At 38.7% G+C, this 17,420-nt stretch overlaps 1 protein-coding gene across 1 annotated transcript in view; it reads right to left on the reverse strand.

The window, feature by feature from the left end:
* Positions 1-242: 242 nt before the first annotated feature.
* mrrf (mitochondrial ribosome recycling factor) overlaps positions 243-17,420 on the reverse strand; it is a 47,620-nt gene continuing 30,442 nt past the window's right edge. Inside the window, exons 5-7 of the mRNA XM_057819410.1 lie at positions 13,659-13,750; positions 3,198-3,357; positions 243-3,124 (exon numbers count right to left, since the gene is read on the reverse strand). Of these exons, the coding sequence (XP_057675393.1) occupies positions 3,047-3,124; positions 3,198-3,357; positions 13,659-13,750 (330 nt within the window). The 3' untranslated portion in view covers positions 243-3,046. The remainder of the gene's footprint in view (positions 3,125-3,197; positions 3,358-13,658; positions 13,751-17,420) is intronic.

Genomic DNA, 17,420 nt, shown 5'->3' on the forward strand with positions numbered 1-17,420 from the left:
GTTTTGTGTAAAATGACAATGACTTTATTATTTATCATTCTCATTTTTCATTGCAAGTAAAATAAACGAAGATGTTACTACCAAAGCATTTGTAATTTCAATCATTTTCTGGGAGAAATTGAGCATTATCTGACAGAATAGCAGGAGTGCCAATACTTTTGGCCAGCACTGTACGGTTTGCCTGTAACATTCATCACCGCGCAAGTGTGGCTATCTTTCCTTCTGTGCACCAAAAGCAAATAAAAGGCCCTGCTATCAAATCCCCCAAAAGTTTACTGAACTAATTTGGGATGTGTATATTTTTCTGCGGAAGCGCCAAAGGACATGCCGCAACTTCTATGAAGATGAGGGGCATGCACGCTCACACGAAGCGAGAAGGCAAGGCAGTGTCTCTTTGCGGTCAACATTTGCACGCCCACCCCCCCACCACACCAAAAAAGTCTTCCACTTGATAAATGTGAAGCGAAATGAAGCTATCAGCTGAAAGCAATTTCCTCACGCTTGGCCAGGGTTTGTTGCGTGGAGATTTTCAGCCCTCCATCGATCATGAAGCCTCCGTTGCAGGCCAAGGTACACAATGCCCCCAAAATTGCTGACATCTGGACTCGGAATGGGCCGGAGAAGGTTGGCGTTTCCACGCGAGGCGGTCGGCGTCCCCTGCACTTCGCTAAACTCTTGTTTATCCAATGACTCTAGTCTGTTTAGCCCATTAAAGAGAAACCACACTGAAGGACACAGGCTTACTTCATGTTAACACCATGGCTTTAACAAAGGAAAAGCTTGATAGCATGAAATCAATCACGTGTGTGCAAGACAGCTGGATTGCTCTCAAAATAAACATAAAAACAAAGACAAAACCACAGGAAGAGGAAAGCAGGAGTCTACGCTCTAATGGCTTCACTCCCATTCATGCAATCTGACAACTACAGGAGTTGCACACTATTTTTCTATGTCCAGCTATTCCAAAACAAGGCCAATATTAAAAGACCCAACCCCCAACCTAATGGACCATTGTGGTGCCGACAGTCAGTTCTACACACACAGGAAAAGTCCATTATCACCCAAAGTAATGGAGGAGGGAATTTGATTTCAAACTAAAAGTGGAGAAAAAGAAAATAAGAGCCATCACCACACACAAACATGAACTATAAAGCTGTTTGGCTTCAATAGAGTCCATCAATAATCATTGAAGAAGAGAAGTCCATGTTAGAAACGCAGATGCATTTTCAATCTTGAACGTGAAACAAATGTTTAGCAGCACTTTGACCATGTTGTCTGCCTTTGCCACCAGGAAAAAAAGAAGACATCCACATGGGTTTGCTTGTTTTACATATATGGATATCCCTCGTGGAAAGAGGTTTGAATAAAATTGAATGAAATTCCAGCACTGAAAGTCCCAAGTAGAAACAATTGCTAATAACCTGCCTTTTAATTATTCGATTGGTTTCAGAAATGGCTGATATGAAAGCTAAAGCTTCCCAAATGATGTTGAATGTACAAAAATATATTTGTTTCACTGAAAAAAGATTTATCATTTAATGAAGACATCAAGGTCAAATTTTGGCAAGACAAAAGTTTTGTCGCCTACAGAAAGTAGTGTGAAAATTGAACAAAAAATGTACTTCAAATTAGGGCAGTCAAACGATTAAAATTTTTAATCGAGTTAATTAGAGCTTAAAAATTGATTAATCGTAATTAAACGCAATTCAAACCATCTATAAAATATGCCATATTTTTCTGTAAATTATTGTTGGAATGGAAAGATAAGACACAAGATAGATATATACATTAAACATACGGTACATAAGTACTGTGTTTATTATAACAATAAATCAACAAGATGGCATTAACATTATTAACATTCTGTTAAAGCGATCCATGGATAGAAATAATTGTAGTTCTTAAAAGATAAATGTTAGTACAAGTTATAGAAATTTTATTTTAAAACCCCTCTTAATGTTTTCGTTTCAATAAAACTTGCAAAATTTTCAATCAGAAAATAAACTAGTAGCCCGCCATTGTTGATGTCAATAATTACACAATGCTCATGAGTGCTGAAGCCCATAAAATCAGTCACACCCAAGCGCCAGCAGAGGGCGACAAAACTCCAAAAAACACAAGTAACAAGTTGGCATTGAACTGTGCTGTCATTTTAAGCTGTTTGAGCGGGGCATGTGCGTTAATTGCGTCAAATATTTTAACGTGATTAATTTAAAAAATTAATTACCGCCCGTTAACGCCACAGTTTTGACAGCCCTACTTCAAATACAAAAATATGTTGCATAAGTAGTGGTGCTGAGAGATCCAAATTTAATATTTTGTATGACCTCCATGGGCTTTGACAAGGCAATTCATACAATTTATTGATGAAGTCATCAGGAACATCAAAAAAAGCAGTCTTGCATGCCTCCCAGAGTTCATCAACATTTTTGGGTTTCATCTTCCATGCTTCCTCTTTCATCCTACCCCAGACATGCTCCATGATGTTCATGTCTGGTGACTGGGCTGGCCAGTCCTGGAGGACCTTGATCTTCTTTGCCATAAGGAACTTCGAGGTAGAGATTGAAGTACGTGACAAAGCACCATCCTGCTGCAGAATTTGTCCCTTTTTATGGTTAGGAATGTGAAAGGCAGCTAAGATTTGTTGATACTTCAGAATATCTATGTTGCCTGATCTTATCTTTCATATGAGCCATTTCTGAAACAACAATTAAATAATTAAAAGTCAGGTTATTAGCAATTGTTTCTACAAAATAGATAAGTGACAAGACTTTTGTCAGGGACTGTCATTTTTTGGATTAAAAAAAAAAAAACATACAGAGGACCCTTCCATCCCATGATCATACAAAAAGAAGACCAGAACAGCACAGTTTTATCTACTGTATTTTCAACAAGTTTGAACCTACACATACATGTGAAACGGGCACAGAAGTCCAACATCTATTTGCACTGTTCTCCTGTTGCATCATTACAAGGCGTATAAAATATATCGACCTGTGGGTATGGCCGTGACAAATAATAAAGCTGCACGTGTATCTGCTTACATTCAACTGAGCAACTCTTTGGTCTTGGCGGCAAGTTGCTTGTCAATATCTGACGTGATGTTGTCGGCCATCTGCTGAATCTGCCAAGGCAAATATGCTGCACTTAAGAATGTTGTGACCAGAAGAAGCTTATTTGCTTGTCTTCCCACGTACCTGTTTCTCTACTAGTCGAATGGTGTCTTCAGAGTGTCCCTCCTTGGCCTTTTTTACTTGCGCCACAGCGTTGGAGCGTACTCTCCTCAGGGAGTCTTTTGCCTTGTTGCTGAACTGCTTGGCTGTCTTGGCGAGGTTCTCTCTGTGTTCACGTGTCACCCTGAGAGGGAATAGACCGAAGAATGTCAGAGCAAAACCAACAACAAAGATTCATTCCTGGCATACAAATGATGGGTGCACATTTAAAAGCCACAGTCTAAAGTCAGGCAAGATGATGACATTAACCAACCATAGACTTCATAATGGTATTGACAGTTCAGATTCAACCTTCAAGTAGAGAGCCCTCCCAGAATCCCCTTCAGTTATTCGCAGCCGGTCGCAGCGACATATGCAGCGATCCAACGCCGGATTTAGGTTGAAAAAGTACGAAAGGCTTACCGCGTACAAACAGCAAGGATTGTCTCAGGAGTGATTTGTTCGAGGATTCAAGGTAATTATTATGTTTTTCGTTTTTTTCACAAGAATTTTCAACGTAAAAAGCTCTGTGTTGTAAGGCCACATCATCTAACAGACTAGCATCATTCTTTGACATATTTACGTATAATAAATGCTAACTGCACTTTTTTTTTTTTTTTTTTTGCTTTTAACCAAGAATCGAGACTGTTTTACGTCAATATCTCAAAAGAATTCGAGAATTTAAGCATTTACTCACAATTTTTACCAGAAAAGCTGTTTACATCACGCGGCCGCTAGCTACATTCACTAACAGACTAGCATTGTACTTTGACATATTTACGTAAAATAAATGCTAACTGGTCTTTTTTTTTTGCTTTTAACCAAGAATCGAGACTGTTTTACGTTGATATCTATAAGAATTCGAGAATTTAAGCATTTAGTCACAATTTTTACCGGAAAAGCTCTGTTTACATATGGCAGCCACTACATTGACTAACAGACTAGCATCGTACTTATTTACGTAAAATAAATGCTAACTGCACGTTTTTGTTTTTTTTTTGCTTTTAACCAAGAATAGAGACTGCTTTACGTCCATATCTATAAAGAATTTAGCGATTTAAGTAGTGCTGCAACGATTAATCGATTAACTCGAGTATTCGATTAGAAAAAAAGATTCAAATTAAATTTTGCTGCTTCGAGTATTCATTTAATTAAAGTGGCGTTGTAATGGTTTATTTTGAAAGCGTTTGCATTTAGATGTATTGATTTGGGTGGATACACTGCCCTCTAGTCTGCCTGATTTCACATGGCTGAATCCAGCTGCTCAATGTTAAGACCAACATAAGCAAAGTTTTTGTTTGAGCTAATGTTTTTTTTTTTTTTTTTTTTTTTAATGCATTTGTAATTTAGTTTTTGGGTATATTTAGCCGTTTTTGTGGGCATATGTGTTTGAACCATTTGTCAAGAGCATGGTGTTAAAAAAAAAAAAAAACGTTAGCATTTTGTAGCATTTAAACTAGCGGACTTACTATGTACAGTAAGTTAGCCAATTTTTCTTTTGTTGTACATAGATCCTCTTTCATATCATTTTTTATGTTCCTTATCCGATTACTAAATATTCGAACTTAGTAGTTCATCGATTAATCGACTGCTAAAATAATCGATAGCTGCAGCCCTAGATTTAAGCATTTTTTCACAAGAATTTTTACCGGAAAAGCTCTGTTTACATATGGCGGCCACTACATTGACTAACAGACTAGCATCGTACATTGACACATTTACGTAAAATAAATGCTAACTGCACGTTTTTTTGTTGTTGTTGCTTTTAACCAAGAATCGAGACTGTTTTACGTCCTTATCTATAAAGAATTCAAGGATTTAAGCATTTAGTCACAAGAATTTTCAACGAAAAAAGCTCTTTGTCTGTGATTCCACTAGGTCAGTTTTAACGGCAACGCCAACAATGCAGGCCCCCTATTAATCGGCCCCGCCCCCGAGTCCCGTCAATATCATTATCCCTAACCCTAACCCTCTATGAACCAATTATACAAATGTTTTGGATTCTTCTATTTCCTGAGAAACTCCAAGAGCACGGACCTTTGCCAAGGCTAAGACTATTTTCGCCGGTGAGATCAATAGCAGCTACCTAAAGTCAAGGGTCCTAACTCAACCGATTACAGTTGCCGTCCATCAAATTTTTCCATACTGCTTACCTTGTTCAGGGAGCTGGACCCTATCCGACCCGACTTTTTGAAAAAACCTATAATTAAAACCCAAAACAATACATTTAACTACCTAAAGGTATATATTCAATGTGTTTTCAATGTTTAATTGGTAGTTTGTACACTCTCTAAGTGCTTTCATGAGTTTACGTGGTACTCCAGCTTCCTCCCGCACTCTAAACACATCCATGATGGGTTTATTTAAGACTCAATTTTCCTCTGAATGTGCGTATGAATGGTTGTCTATATACTTTATGTGCACCCAGCGATTGGCTGGTGATCAGTATTGGGTGTGCCCTCCTCTCGCCCAAAATCAGCTGGGAAAGGTTCCAGTTCACCAGCGACCATAATGAGAATAAACACTATAGGAAATAATGGGTGTAGAGTTGTTTTTTCATAAAATTATTTGAAAAAAAATTAATGGCAGGATTTTAAAACGTTTTGTATCCAACTTTAGGGCGTCCGGTTCACGCAGGAATGTTGTTTACATGGCGGTAACGACAACAACGTTCAGTAATTAGAGATAACGCAGCAGGGCTGGAAATCCAACTGAAGAAATAAATATGAAAGAACATGAACTTGAGGTCAACAACAAAATTAAGTAAATTAAACAAATATTAAAAGAATTATAGGCTACAGTGGTATGAAAAAGTATCTGAACCTTTCGGAATTTCTCACATTTCTGCTTAAAATCACCATCAAATGTGATCTGAGCTTTGTCAAAATCACACAGATGAAAAAACAGTGTCTGCTTGAACTAAAACCACCCTAACATTTATAAGTTTTCATATTTTAATGAGGATAGTATGCAAACAATGACAGAAGGAGGGGAAAAATAAGCAAGTGAACCATTACATTCAATATTTTGTGGCCTCCCTTTGGCAGCAATAAATTCAACCAGACACTTCCTGTCGCTGCATATCAGTCTGGCACATCGATCAGGACTAATCTTGGCCCATTCTTCTCTACAAAACTGCTGTAGTTCAGTCCGATTCCTGGGATGTCTGGCATGAATCGCTGCTTTTAGGCCTTGCCACAGCATCTTAATGGGGTTCAAGTCTGGATTTTGACTTGGCCACTCCAGCACGTGTATTTTGTTCTTCTGAAACCATTCTGAAGTTGATTTACTTCTGTGTTTTGGATCATTGTCTTGTTGCAGGATCCATCCTCTTTTTAGCTTCAAATGCCTGACAGAGGGCCTCAGGTTTTCCAGCAAAACTTTTGAATTCATTCTTCCATTAATGATTGCAAGTTGTCCAGGCCCTGAGGTAGCAAAACAGTCCCAAATCATGATGCTCCCTCCACTATGCTTCACGGTGGAGATGAGTGCTACTCCCAAACAATCCAACCTTGGTTTCATCAGTCCACAAAATATTTTGCCAAAATGTCTATGGAGTGTCCAAGTGCCTTTTTGTGACATTATATGAGCAACAATGTTTTTTTTAGACAGCAGTGGCTTCCTCTGTGGAGTCCTCCCATGAACACCATTCTTGGCCATGGTTTTACATATAGTTGATGTGTGCACAGAGATCTTGGACTATGCCAGTGATTTCGGCAAGTCTTTAGCAGAAACTCTAGGTTTCTTTTTTACCTCTCTGAGTATTCTGCGCTAAACTCTTGGCATCATCTTTGGTGGATGGCCACTCCTTGGGAGAGAAGCGACAGTACCACACTCTCTCCATTTGTAGACAACTTCTCTGACCGTCGATTGATGAACATCCAGACTTTTAGAGATGGTTTTGTATCCTTTCCCAGCTTGATACAAATCAACAATCCTCGATCGCAGGTCTTCAGACAGCTCTTTTGACAGAGCCGTGATGCACATCAGACAACGCTTCTCATCAAAACATTTCTTACCAGGTGTAAGTTTTATTGTAGGCAGGGCAGCTTTAAACCACTCATCAGTGATTAGGCACACACCTGACTTAAAATGTTTGGTAGAAATTGGTTTCAATTGCTCTTTAAGTCTCCTTAGGCTCACTTACTTATTTTTCCCCTTCTGTCATTGTTTGCATGCTATCCTCAGTTAATATGAAAACCTATAAATGTTTGGATGGTTTTAGTTTAAGCAGACACTGTATTTTTATCTGTGTGTTTTTGACAAAGATCAGATCACATTTGATGGTGATTTTATGCAGAAATGCGAGAAATTCCAAAAGGTTCCGATACTTTTTCATACCACTGTATATATAATAAAACAAGTAAAGTGTACAGACAAAAAGGAAAAAACACACAATTAGCCAAAATTCGCATTCACTTTTGCTAGCAATTCAACCTTGGCGGAGGTCAACGCTCTTATAACACGCCATTCAAGTAGTATTTGTGTCACTTAAAGCATCCTTGTGTGGATATGACCAAACTCGCCTTTCATTATACCCTCACAAGTGTAGAACAAAGTGCTCAAATCAGGATGTTATTGGTGCAAAGTTTGTAGCCAGTATTTATAATAAACAATCACTCCCCGAGGCTTCACTCCAGAACTGAAACATTCATCAGCCCTGCAACTTTTGTAATCACCTCGCTTGTTCTAATCATTCACAAAATTTGACTCGCCGTGTCATTCTGCTTCTTTGTCCTTAATTGCCATTTTCTAGCCTCGTGGACTATTTGCAAACAATCCACGAGTAGCATCTATTTACTGCAAACAATACGCTCTAATTGCCGATTCCACCGCTAATCAACGGGTGCCTTCTACGTCTCTTTGCAAATGCAAATGGAGGTTGGAAAATGCGCCGAGGCTGATTGGAGGGGTTTGGTCGTCGAGTTTGGGAGAGCGGTCCGACGGCGGTGTCCCTACTCCATCAGACTAACACCTGCTGCTGCTGCTGCTGCTGCTGGATCCGCCAGGAAACATGTATGCACCAACAGACAGGCCTGTGTTACAGCTTATATGCAAATGTACTCGATACAGGCAGTGAAGGACTGTATGGAAAAATTCCAAATTAACCCTTTACACCCTGAGCATTTTTGGTGGAGTTAAGGTTTGATTTTTCTATGAGTATTTATAAACTAAAAAAAACAAACAGTTAAAAAATGCCTTTTTATTACTAAATTATCAAAGGATTACGTTATAACTTTTTGCCAAAATGTTGACATTTTTGAAAGTGTCACAACCAGCTAAAGATGAAGAATTTCAAATGCCAAAATTGGGAAATCACACATATTACTCGATTACAGATAACTATCCATCTCAGTAAGGTTTTGACAACTGATCCTAACAATTAATTAAATTTTTTTTGTATTATTTACAAATAGCCATTTTCACAAAAGTAAAATGTAGAGATGTCCCGATCACGTCATTTTCAAAGTATCGGAATCGGCAAAAAAATGTCGGACATGCCTTTTTTTAATATATATATATATACATACATATATATATATATATATATATATATATTTTTTTTTTTTTTTCATTAAATCGTTTTCTAATTTATTTAACGTTACAGACATAATATGTTACACTCATCCAGAGTCTTCAGTTTAGGCTTAAGGTAGGGTTATCAAATTTATCCCGTTAACAGCCGTAATTAATTAAAAAAAAAAAAAAAGTATCACGTTAAAATATTTAACGCAATTAACGCATGCACTGCACGACCCACTCATGCATTGTCGCGTTCAATCTGTAATGGCGCCGTTTTACCTATATATAGAGCTAAAAGGTAGCGTAAAATGAGTAGAGTGAATTCTGGCAGCCTTTGGGGCCTTTCTTTAATTGGCTAAAGCCTTACAATCCCTCTCCCTACGATTAGAAATATCGTGGGAAGCAATGTGGGGAAGAAAAGTAGTAACTGATGTTTTTCTTAACACCCTGTGTTATTTCCCAACGCAGAGAAGATATATCAATTGGTACCACTACGCACAGTCATGGTTGCACTTCCCATCATGCATTTGGGCCGAACAGTTAAATGGCTACAGTATCATTTACTGAAAGCTCAACAAATACACTAGATGGCAATATTTAGTCACAATATACAAAGTCACATTTATCCTTTAAGAATTACAAGTCTTTCTATCTGTGGAACCCTCTCAAAGAAAGAATGTTAATAATGTAAATGCCATCTTGAGGATTTGTCATAATAAACAAATACAGTATTTATGTACTGTATGTTGAATGTATATATTCGTTCGCGTTTTATCCATTTTTTTTCTTAATGCATTGCCAAAATGTATATGATCGGGAAAAATTATCGGGAATGATTGGAATTGAATCGGGAGTAAAAAAAAAAAAAAGGCAATCCGATCGGGAAATATCGGGATCGGCAGATACTCAAACTAAAACGATCGGGATCGGATCGGGAGCAAAAAAACATGATCGGAACACCCGTAGTAAAATGTAATAATGTAATCTCATAATCTATCAATGAATGTGTAGGTTTATAATGGAATTTAGCAGCTTACCAACAGAAAAAAACACATTTTTTTGTCATTGTTTACATGGGCAATAATACAAGATGTGATTGATTCAGCAGTGAGGGTCACTGTGTTCACGGTAGGTCTGGAGTGCTCAAATCTTATCCAATTTAACTGGATCTTTGATATGTTCATGATAAATATTTTTTAATCTTATTACCTTCTATCTCCATTGTTTATCAACTCCTTTTCCTTCCTCTTTGAATCCATGTCCCCTCTTTTTGGAAACTCCTCATCAGACTCGGCATAATTTACTGCTTGTACTCGCCTCCTTCGGACTGGATGATCTTCTCCTGGCGTTCAACACCTTCTTCTACCCCTGCCTTTTTGCTGTTATGCCATATTTCCAATATAATTGTGGTCAAAATGGATTATTCCAGCAGAGAGAGGATACATAACTTCGTGGATGCAAGATGGCGGGCACTGACGCGAACTTTAACTGGATTTTTTCAGGCGCCTCTAGAAAACTCACTCAATTATGATCAGGCATGGAACTGGGTCAGGCGTTAAAAAGGTGAGAAGGGTACACTAATGACTAAAGATTAATTTTCTCCCGATTAGTCGGCCGACTATTTTTACGATTAGTCGACTAGTCTAATAATTTAAAAAAAAATATATATATATATATATATATATTTTTTTTTTTACTAATTTAGCAATTAAATTGTTGTTGACGCCTATTAATTCACAAAAACATTTTGGAGCACTTAAATTCCTTATTAACGTACAAATAAACATGTAAATAAGAATAATTAATCACACATAAACATTAACAATAAGGTCACATGCTGACAGCATTTACTAGTGCAAAAGAATGGAATGTAAACAGATTCATAACACTGACTTTGCCTTTCAAACATGATGCAAAACAATTCTTAAAAAATATCTAGCATTAATATTATAGTATACTACTTTATATAATAGTATTATAATCATTGCCAATCATATTTTTCATAAAGGGTGTCATTTTAAAGCTATTCTTTGTGTAGAATCTTAATTCTGTAGTATTAACATATTATAGTATTAATTCTAAAGTATGTGGTATTAACTCCAGAAATCGTTATTTATATGACAAACATGACGTGCTTTTATTTTGAAATGTTCGCCAGAAGTACATTCGCTAAACCGCTAACCGTTTGCAAATGCTGTGTTAACCAGCGATTTTCATGTTGAAGTGTCACCTTTTAACTGCAAGTTTGCGTTTTGGAGAAGACTGCCAATGTTTTATAGCAGGCTAAAGTAGGTTGTCTTTTTTCCCCCCATTAGTCTCAATGTAGCAATGCTACCATTTACAGTGTTTAATATAGATGTGTTTCCTTATTGTGTATGACTGAACTGTAATTCTACGGCGTGTTGATGAGCAATAAACATCTGTGCAATGAACTGGAGTCTCATATGTCATCTACACGTACGCACAAATGTGTGAACGCACGCAAGTGGTGATAAAACGAAGCTGTGAAAATTACCGCCCTCATTTTGATTTATCTTGCGATAAATGGACTCATTGCATATCGCGAGAGGCTTAGCAACTTCAACAAAACATGTTGTTAGTTACTTAGTTAGATGGTCTTACACCCCCCGCCCCCCTAAAAATATTCGCCTCGGATCTACACAATTCACGTAGATCACCCCTTTTTTACTTTAAAACGGCGAATTTCATGCCTATATAATGCGACAATGCTGCCATCTGCTGTCAAATGAAAGCGCTACTATTTGTTTAGACTAGGGCTGTCATACGATTAAAAATTTTAATCGAGTTAATTACAGCTTAAAAATTAATTAATCGTAATTAATCGCAATTAATCGCAATTCAAACCATCTATGAAATATGCCATATTTTTCTGTAAATTATTGTTGGAATGGAAAGCTAAGAAACAAGATGGATATATACATTCAACATACGGTATATAAGGACTGTATTTGTTTATTATAACAATAAATCAACAAGATGGCATTAACATTATTAACATTCTGTTAAAGCGATCTATGGATAGAAAGACTTGTAGTTCTTAAAAGAAAATGTTAGTACAAGTTATAGAAATTTTATATTAAAACTAGGGCTGTCAAAATTATCGCGTTAACGGGCGTTAATTCATTTTTCAAATTAATCACGTTAAAATATTTGACGCAATTAACGCAGATTACCCGCTCAGACAGATTAAAATGACGGTACAGTGAAACACCACTTGTTAATTGTGTTTTATGGAGTTTTGCCGCCCTCTGCTGCCGCTTGGGTGCGACTGATTTTATAGGCTTCAGCCACCCATCAGCATTGTGTAAGTAATTATCTACATCAACAATGGCGGGCTACTAGTTTATTTTTTGATTGAAAATTTTACAAATTTCATTAAAACGATAACATTAAGAGAGTTTTAATATAAAATTTCTATAAATTGTACTAAAAATTTTTCTTTTAAGAACTACAAGTCTTTCTATCCATGGATCGCTTTAACAGAATGTTAATAATGTTAATGCCATCTTGTTGATTTATTGTTATAATAAACAAATACAGTCCTTATGTACCGTATGTTGAATGTATATATCCATCTTGTCTTTCCATTCCAAAAATAATTTACAGAAAAATATGACATATTTTATAGATGGTTTGAATTGCGATTAATTGTGATTAATTACGATTAATTAATTTTTAAGGTGTAATTAACTCGATTAAAAATTTTAATCGTTTGACAGCCCTAATTAAAACCCCTCTTAATGTTTTCGTTTTAATAAAATTTGTAAAATTTTCAATCAAAAAATAAACTAGTAGCCTGCCATTGTTGATGTCAATAATTACTTACACAGTGCTCATGGGTGCTGAAGCCTATAAAATCAAGTCGCACCCAAGCGCCAGCAGAGAGCAGCAAATCTCCATAAAACACAACAAGTGAGCGTTTCACTGTCTTGTCATTTAAATCTGTCTGAGCGGGGCATCTGCGTTAATTGCGTCAAATATTTTAACGTGATTAATTTAAAAAATTAATAAAGATGCACGATAACATCGGTTACCGATAATTATGGGCCGATAATGGCAATTATGACGTCACACCGATAATAGATATTTTTAAAAATTCAATCGATAATGCAGTCCGATAATTCTATACTTTATTTAGCCTTCAATTGTGTGCAACCGACAGTTTTGTCCAATTCTGGGCCGGCACCCCAACCCCTCCAAAAGGTATTTTTTGTGCAATTAAGTAATTCATTTGTAAGCATTATGAATATTGATATACAATGATTCGACGTTGGAATTTACTACTTGCTCACATTTGATGTGGAAAAAGTAGCGATAAATTGCATTTTTGCACAGTAACATTTCGTCTTTTTCATAATTTAAATTTGTATATATGTATATCTTTTCAATTGAGTTATCGGCTTGACATTATCGGTTATTGGCTGGAAGGAGGAGGTGATTATTGGTTATCGGTATCGGTTGAAAAATGCATTATCCTGCATCACTAAAAATTGATTAACGCCCGTTAACGCGATAATTTTGACAGCCCTAGTTTAGACGTTTTGTCCCACAGAAATCAAGGGGACATGGGCGTCCCCGATTGTATAGCGCGGAGCGTTAAGATGAAAGTAAGATGAAAACTGGCATTCGACTTGTTATGTTTTAGTCTCCCAAAACACGTTATTAGCTCATTATCATCTCGTCAAGAAAAAAAATGTTCATTGACGAAATATTTTCGTTGTCGTCATCGATGACGAAAACAACACTGACTGATATTCTGTAAAAGAATAACTGTCACTGTTTTTGTAAAACAGACATGTTGCCTGGAGGAAGACCAGATGGGTGACAGAAAAACCAGAGTGAAGCGACAGAGAAAGTCCGTGTTTGTGCAAGCTGGTGTTTTTGAGTGTGTAAGCAACTCACTTAGGAACAGGCACCTTGATGATTGCCCCGTCCACCTCGGGGTTGAGGTTCATGCTACTCTCTCTCAGGGCACGGGCAGCTGCCGCTGTAGCCTGCGGCCATGCACACAAAACACACACACAAATGGTACGGTAAATGAAAATTCAAAGCTACAACGGCAGGTAGTGGTCTTTCTCCAGCTGGCAATCATTAAGGTGTTCTGAATCTGTGTGTTTTTGGGTGGGGAACTTAAGTGTGGCTGGGGGTGCTTGTGTGGCGGCCCGTACACTGTGGAAGTGCCTTGGGCCACTGTCAGCGCCAAGTCCTGTGGGACGGGACTGATAGGTTGCAGGGCAGGGCGCTGACCCTCGGTGACCCTACAAGAGAGTCTGCTTGTGACACTCATGCACAAATGAGTTTCGGGACCACATTTAAAAGAAAAAAAAAAAGGCACACTCAAAAGCAGTGGTGGGCGATAAGGACTTTAACATGTTGATGATCTCATAAAGCTGTAACATTGTTAAATCATCAATAGCAGGGGTCGGGAACGTACGGTTATCGAGCCAACTCTGGCTCTCATAGTGAGCGCATCTGGCTCTCAGTATTTACCGTTTGACTGTTTGTATTACTCTAACAAAGCCAATATAAAAGAAATAGCACTTATACCATAGTTTAAGGTAAACGAGTAGAATATAGGGCATAAAGACACATGACGCCCTCTTACCACGGAAGCCCAACATGTGCGTCACGCAACTGACTCGCAATTAGTTCTCCCAGACAATCGAGAGCAAATGGCGGGATGCTCTGTCCCAACACAAGGAACACCGGAGAACGCCTGATATCCAACTGATAACATGACTGTCAAGAATCCAAAAGCCCCTTTGACTCTGAGGTGGCAAAATCCACAACCCTCATTGCCCGGACAACAGTAACTCCCGAATCCTCCTGTCCAATCCACAAACAGACAATAATCCCAAATACACCCTTCTTCCTGCCCACGGCCTGCCTCATGAGAGCCTTCAAAAAATCAAATGTTTAACTAATCGTGGTAATTTTTCTCGGGAACCTTTTGTTGACGTGTGATAGGGTGACCTTGCCTCCCTGCCTGAGTGATCTGTTTCGCCTTGCCGTTTTGACCGCTGTCTACCTGAACAAATTGTCAACTTGTTTTCGGTGAGCCTTCTTTATACCTTTCAAATTGGAGTCAGTACAAAGGGTTTAAGACTAAGAGGCCGTTTACATGGTGACTCTCTGAGAAGAAGAAAAAAATATTGTTTGCCTCTATATATCTATTGCATCAGTCTTCATTTGACCAATGTCGCAATTCCGCATCAAAATGGTGTAGTATTCATGCCAGGCCCTAGGGGGCAGTGCAGATTTACAAGGCGACAGCGAATGACCCAAACAACCTCCTCAGCCCGGAAGACGAGATGCCTGCCCACTCCAAACAATGGCATTTTTTTTTTGTTCCAAAAGGCACAAAAATGGAAACATTCAACATATTTAAATTAAACATATTCTTAAAACAATAAATTAAAGCCAACGTTCAACCATATTTGCTGTTTTTAATGTTTAGTAGAGTGTAGAGTAGAGTGGTGACGTTATCGCGGGAGCTTTTGATATACATGCAGAGCAAGCCCCCCCTCAGGCCCCCGCAATTTAATTCTTCCACTTTGGAGGCAGGATTCCAAGGTTTGCGTTTTTGCCTTCAGTCTTCGCTGACACCATACGAACGCGAGGCCACTCCGCAACACAGTCATCGCGTCTTGATGTCTCAGAGTTGCCATGTAAACTGCCCCTAAGTGAACGCGAGGAGTTTGGCCTTCTGGCTGGATTGCCAGGGTCTCACCGGCCCGGATAGTTGGATCTGCGCCAGCGCGGGTCCGTCGGTTCGGCTGGCGTGATTCCGGCGATTTGGCTGAAAGGTCAGATTCCTTTAAGGGTGTTTTGCGGGATTTAAAGGGTAAATTCCGACTTCCACAGAAATCCTGGTTACATCGCTAGTGCAGGAACGAAACGTTCGTAAACCAAGGACTAACCTTTTCCCCCAGTGTGGCTATAACACTCCTCTTTTTTTTTTTTTTTTTTTCCTCAATTACGCAATTAACTTGCTATAATGTCATGTGATCCATGAGTGGAAATAACCACAGGTTCTTATTGCCCTTTTCCTTGCATACCTTCTGTGGTTGCATCATTGCCAACAGACATAAATGCACCTGAGCATGCAGTTACTTGAAGCTCATCTGGTCAACTGATTAAAGTGGTGATCTAAACTGCAGAGAGAGATCCCCCTTTCAAGAATGGCCTCATTAACAACAGCCTGATTGGACATCAGATATCCTTAAAATCTGGCCTCATCCTGAATGACATTTGGCGGTCAAACGTGCAAAAAGAAAACAAAACAAGAATCCTGACAATGATCTTTTGGACACAAAAGGGCATTACTGAGTGATTGTAAACATCTCACCAGATGTTGCACTTTGCAAACTTTGCATACTGGACAAAGAAAAATCACATCAAAACAATTGAGGTGCATAACAATTCCCTGTGCTGAGCATTCCGAAGTCTTTGACAATGCCTAAAAAGTGCATATCCTTTTTTTCAAAATCTCCCTTCTCTCCTTTCTTGACAGCTCCTTCTGGTGTTTCCGCTGGGGGAAAGAAATGGCACTGAGATTAAAGGAACTTATTTGTTCGCATTGAATGAATTAATTCAGCTCTTGTTTCTTTTCCTTTGCTGAAATCACCTAGAGAACGCAGACCTCGGCTTGCTCTTTTGGAGTGGCGAGTGATAGATTCGGCTCATACCTATGTTTGAGTGTTCTCAGCATCATATTCATCACCGCTTCCGTGCTCATGACAACCGTTTTTTTTTTGCATGAAAAACCAAACCGGAATCTTTCAGGTCAGGTTCTCGTTAATATATGTAGGAAGTTCGAGGGGGAAATTACACTGACGTTTTACATCAAACGCAGGCGGCCCTTGTACAGAGCCAAGGAGCGAGCGGAAAGGAATGCGAGTTTCTGTTTGCCTGCGTGTACAAGAGCTTCTGTGATGCTCACCTTCGCACATGTACAAAGCCTGCTGCTTCTTAATGAATGACTAGAAAACAATTGAAGGGCATCTGGAAGGCCTGGTTATGGATAGGCATCATTATAAGCCCATTACATCTGGGCACAACAAACTCACCTCTGCCAGAGCAGTGGATATGTTGTGCGTCTGCTCGGAGTGTGCGTGTGGTCTGCGGTTAGAGTCACTGCTTAAAATCACTTACCAGAGGACCACTGGCCAGGGGCACTTGTGGCTAAAAATGTGGCCCGTGTGTGAATGAAGAGCTCCCCAAATTCAATTCCAACCCCGTTAACTGACATCCTACGCCCTCGGCTCTCAATCTCATTTGGTGTTGAATGTGGTCGAATTCAGGACTCTCATGTCGATATCGTAATGAAGCGATTTCCAATCCCTGCGCCGTGACGGATCATTAGTTGTGCCGCAGGAAATGAAGTAACTTCAATGAATGGACTATTAATGGTCCGAAAAAGTATTCTTATTTCTACAAATGTTCATCTTGAAGGAATCTGACATTCTAGCCAGATCGTTGGAATCACGCCAGCCAGCAGGATGCCGCCAATCCGGCCAGAAGGCCAAACTCCGCGCGTTCACCTCAGTCTTGACCCTTTGTTTTTTGTTTTTTTTTCCTGTCCTGTTTAGCTGTTTGACACAGAGAATGGAAGTCTAAGTGTCCGGTTGCTCTGAACAGTTTTAATGTTTCACATTGAGAGTA

The sequence above is a fragment of the Corythoichthys intestinalis genome, chromosome 17 (assembly GCF_030265065.1).
Source record: "Corythoichthys intestinalis isolate RoL2023-P3 chromosome 17, ASM3026506v1, whole genome shotgun sequence".
NCBI classification, from domain to species: Eukaryota; Metazoa; Chordata; class Actinopteri; order Syngnathiformes; family Syngnathidae; genus Corythoichthys; species Corythoichthys intestinalis.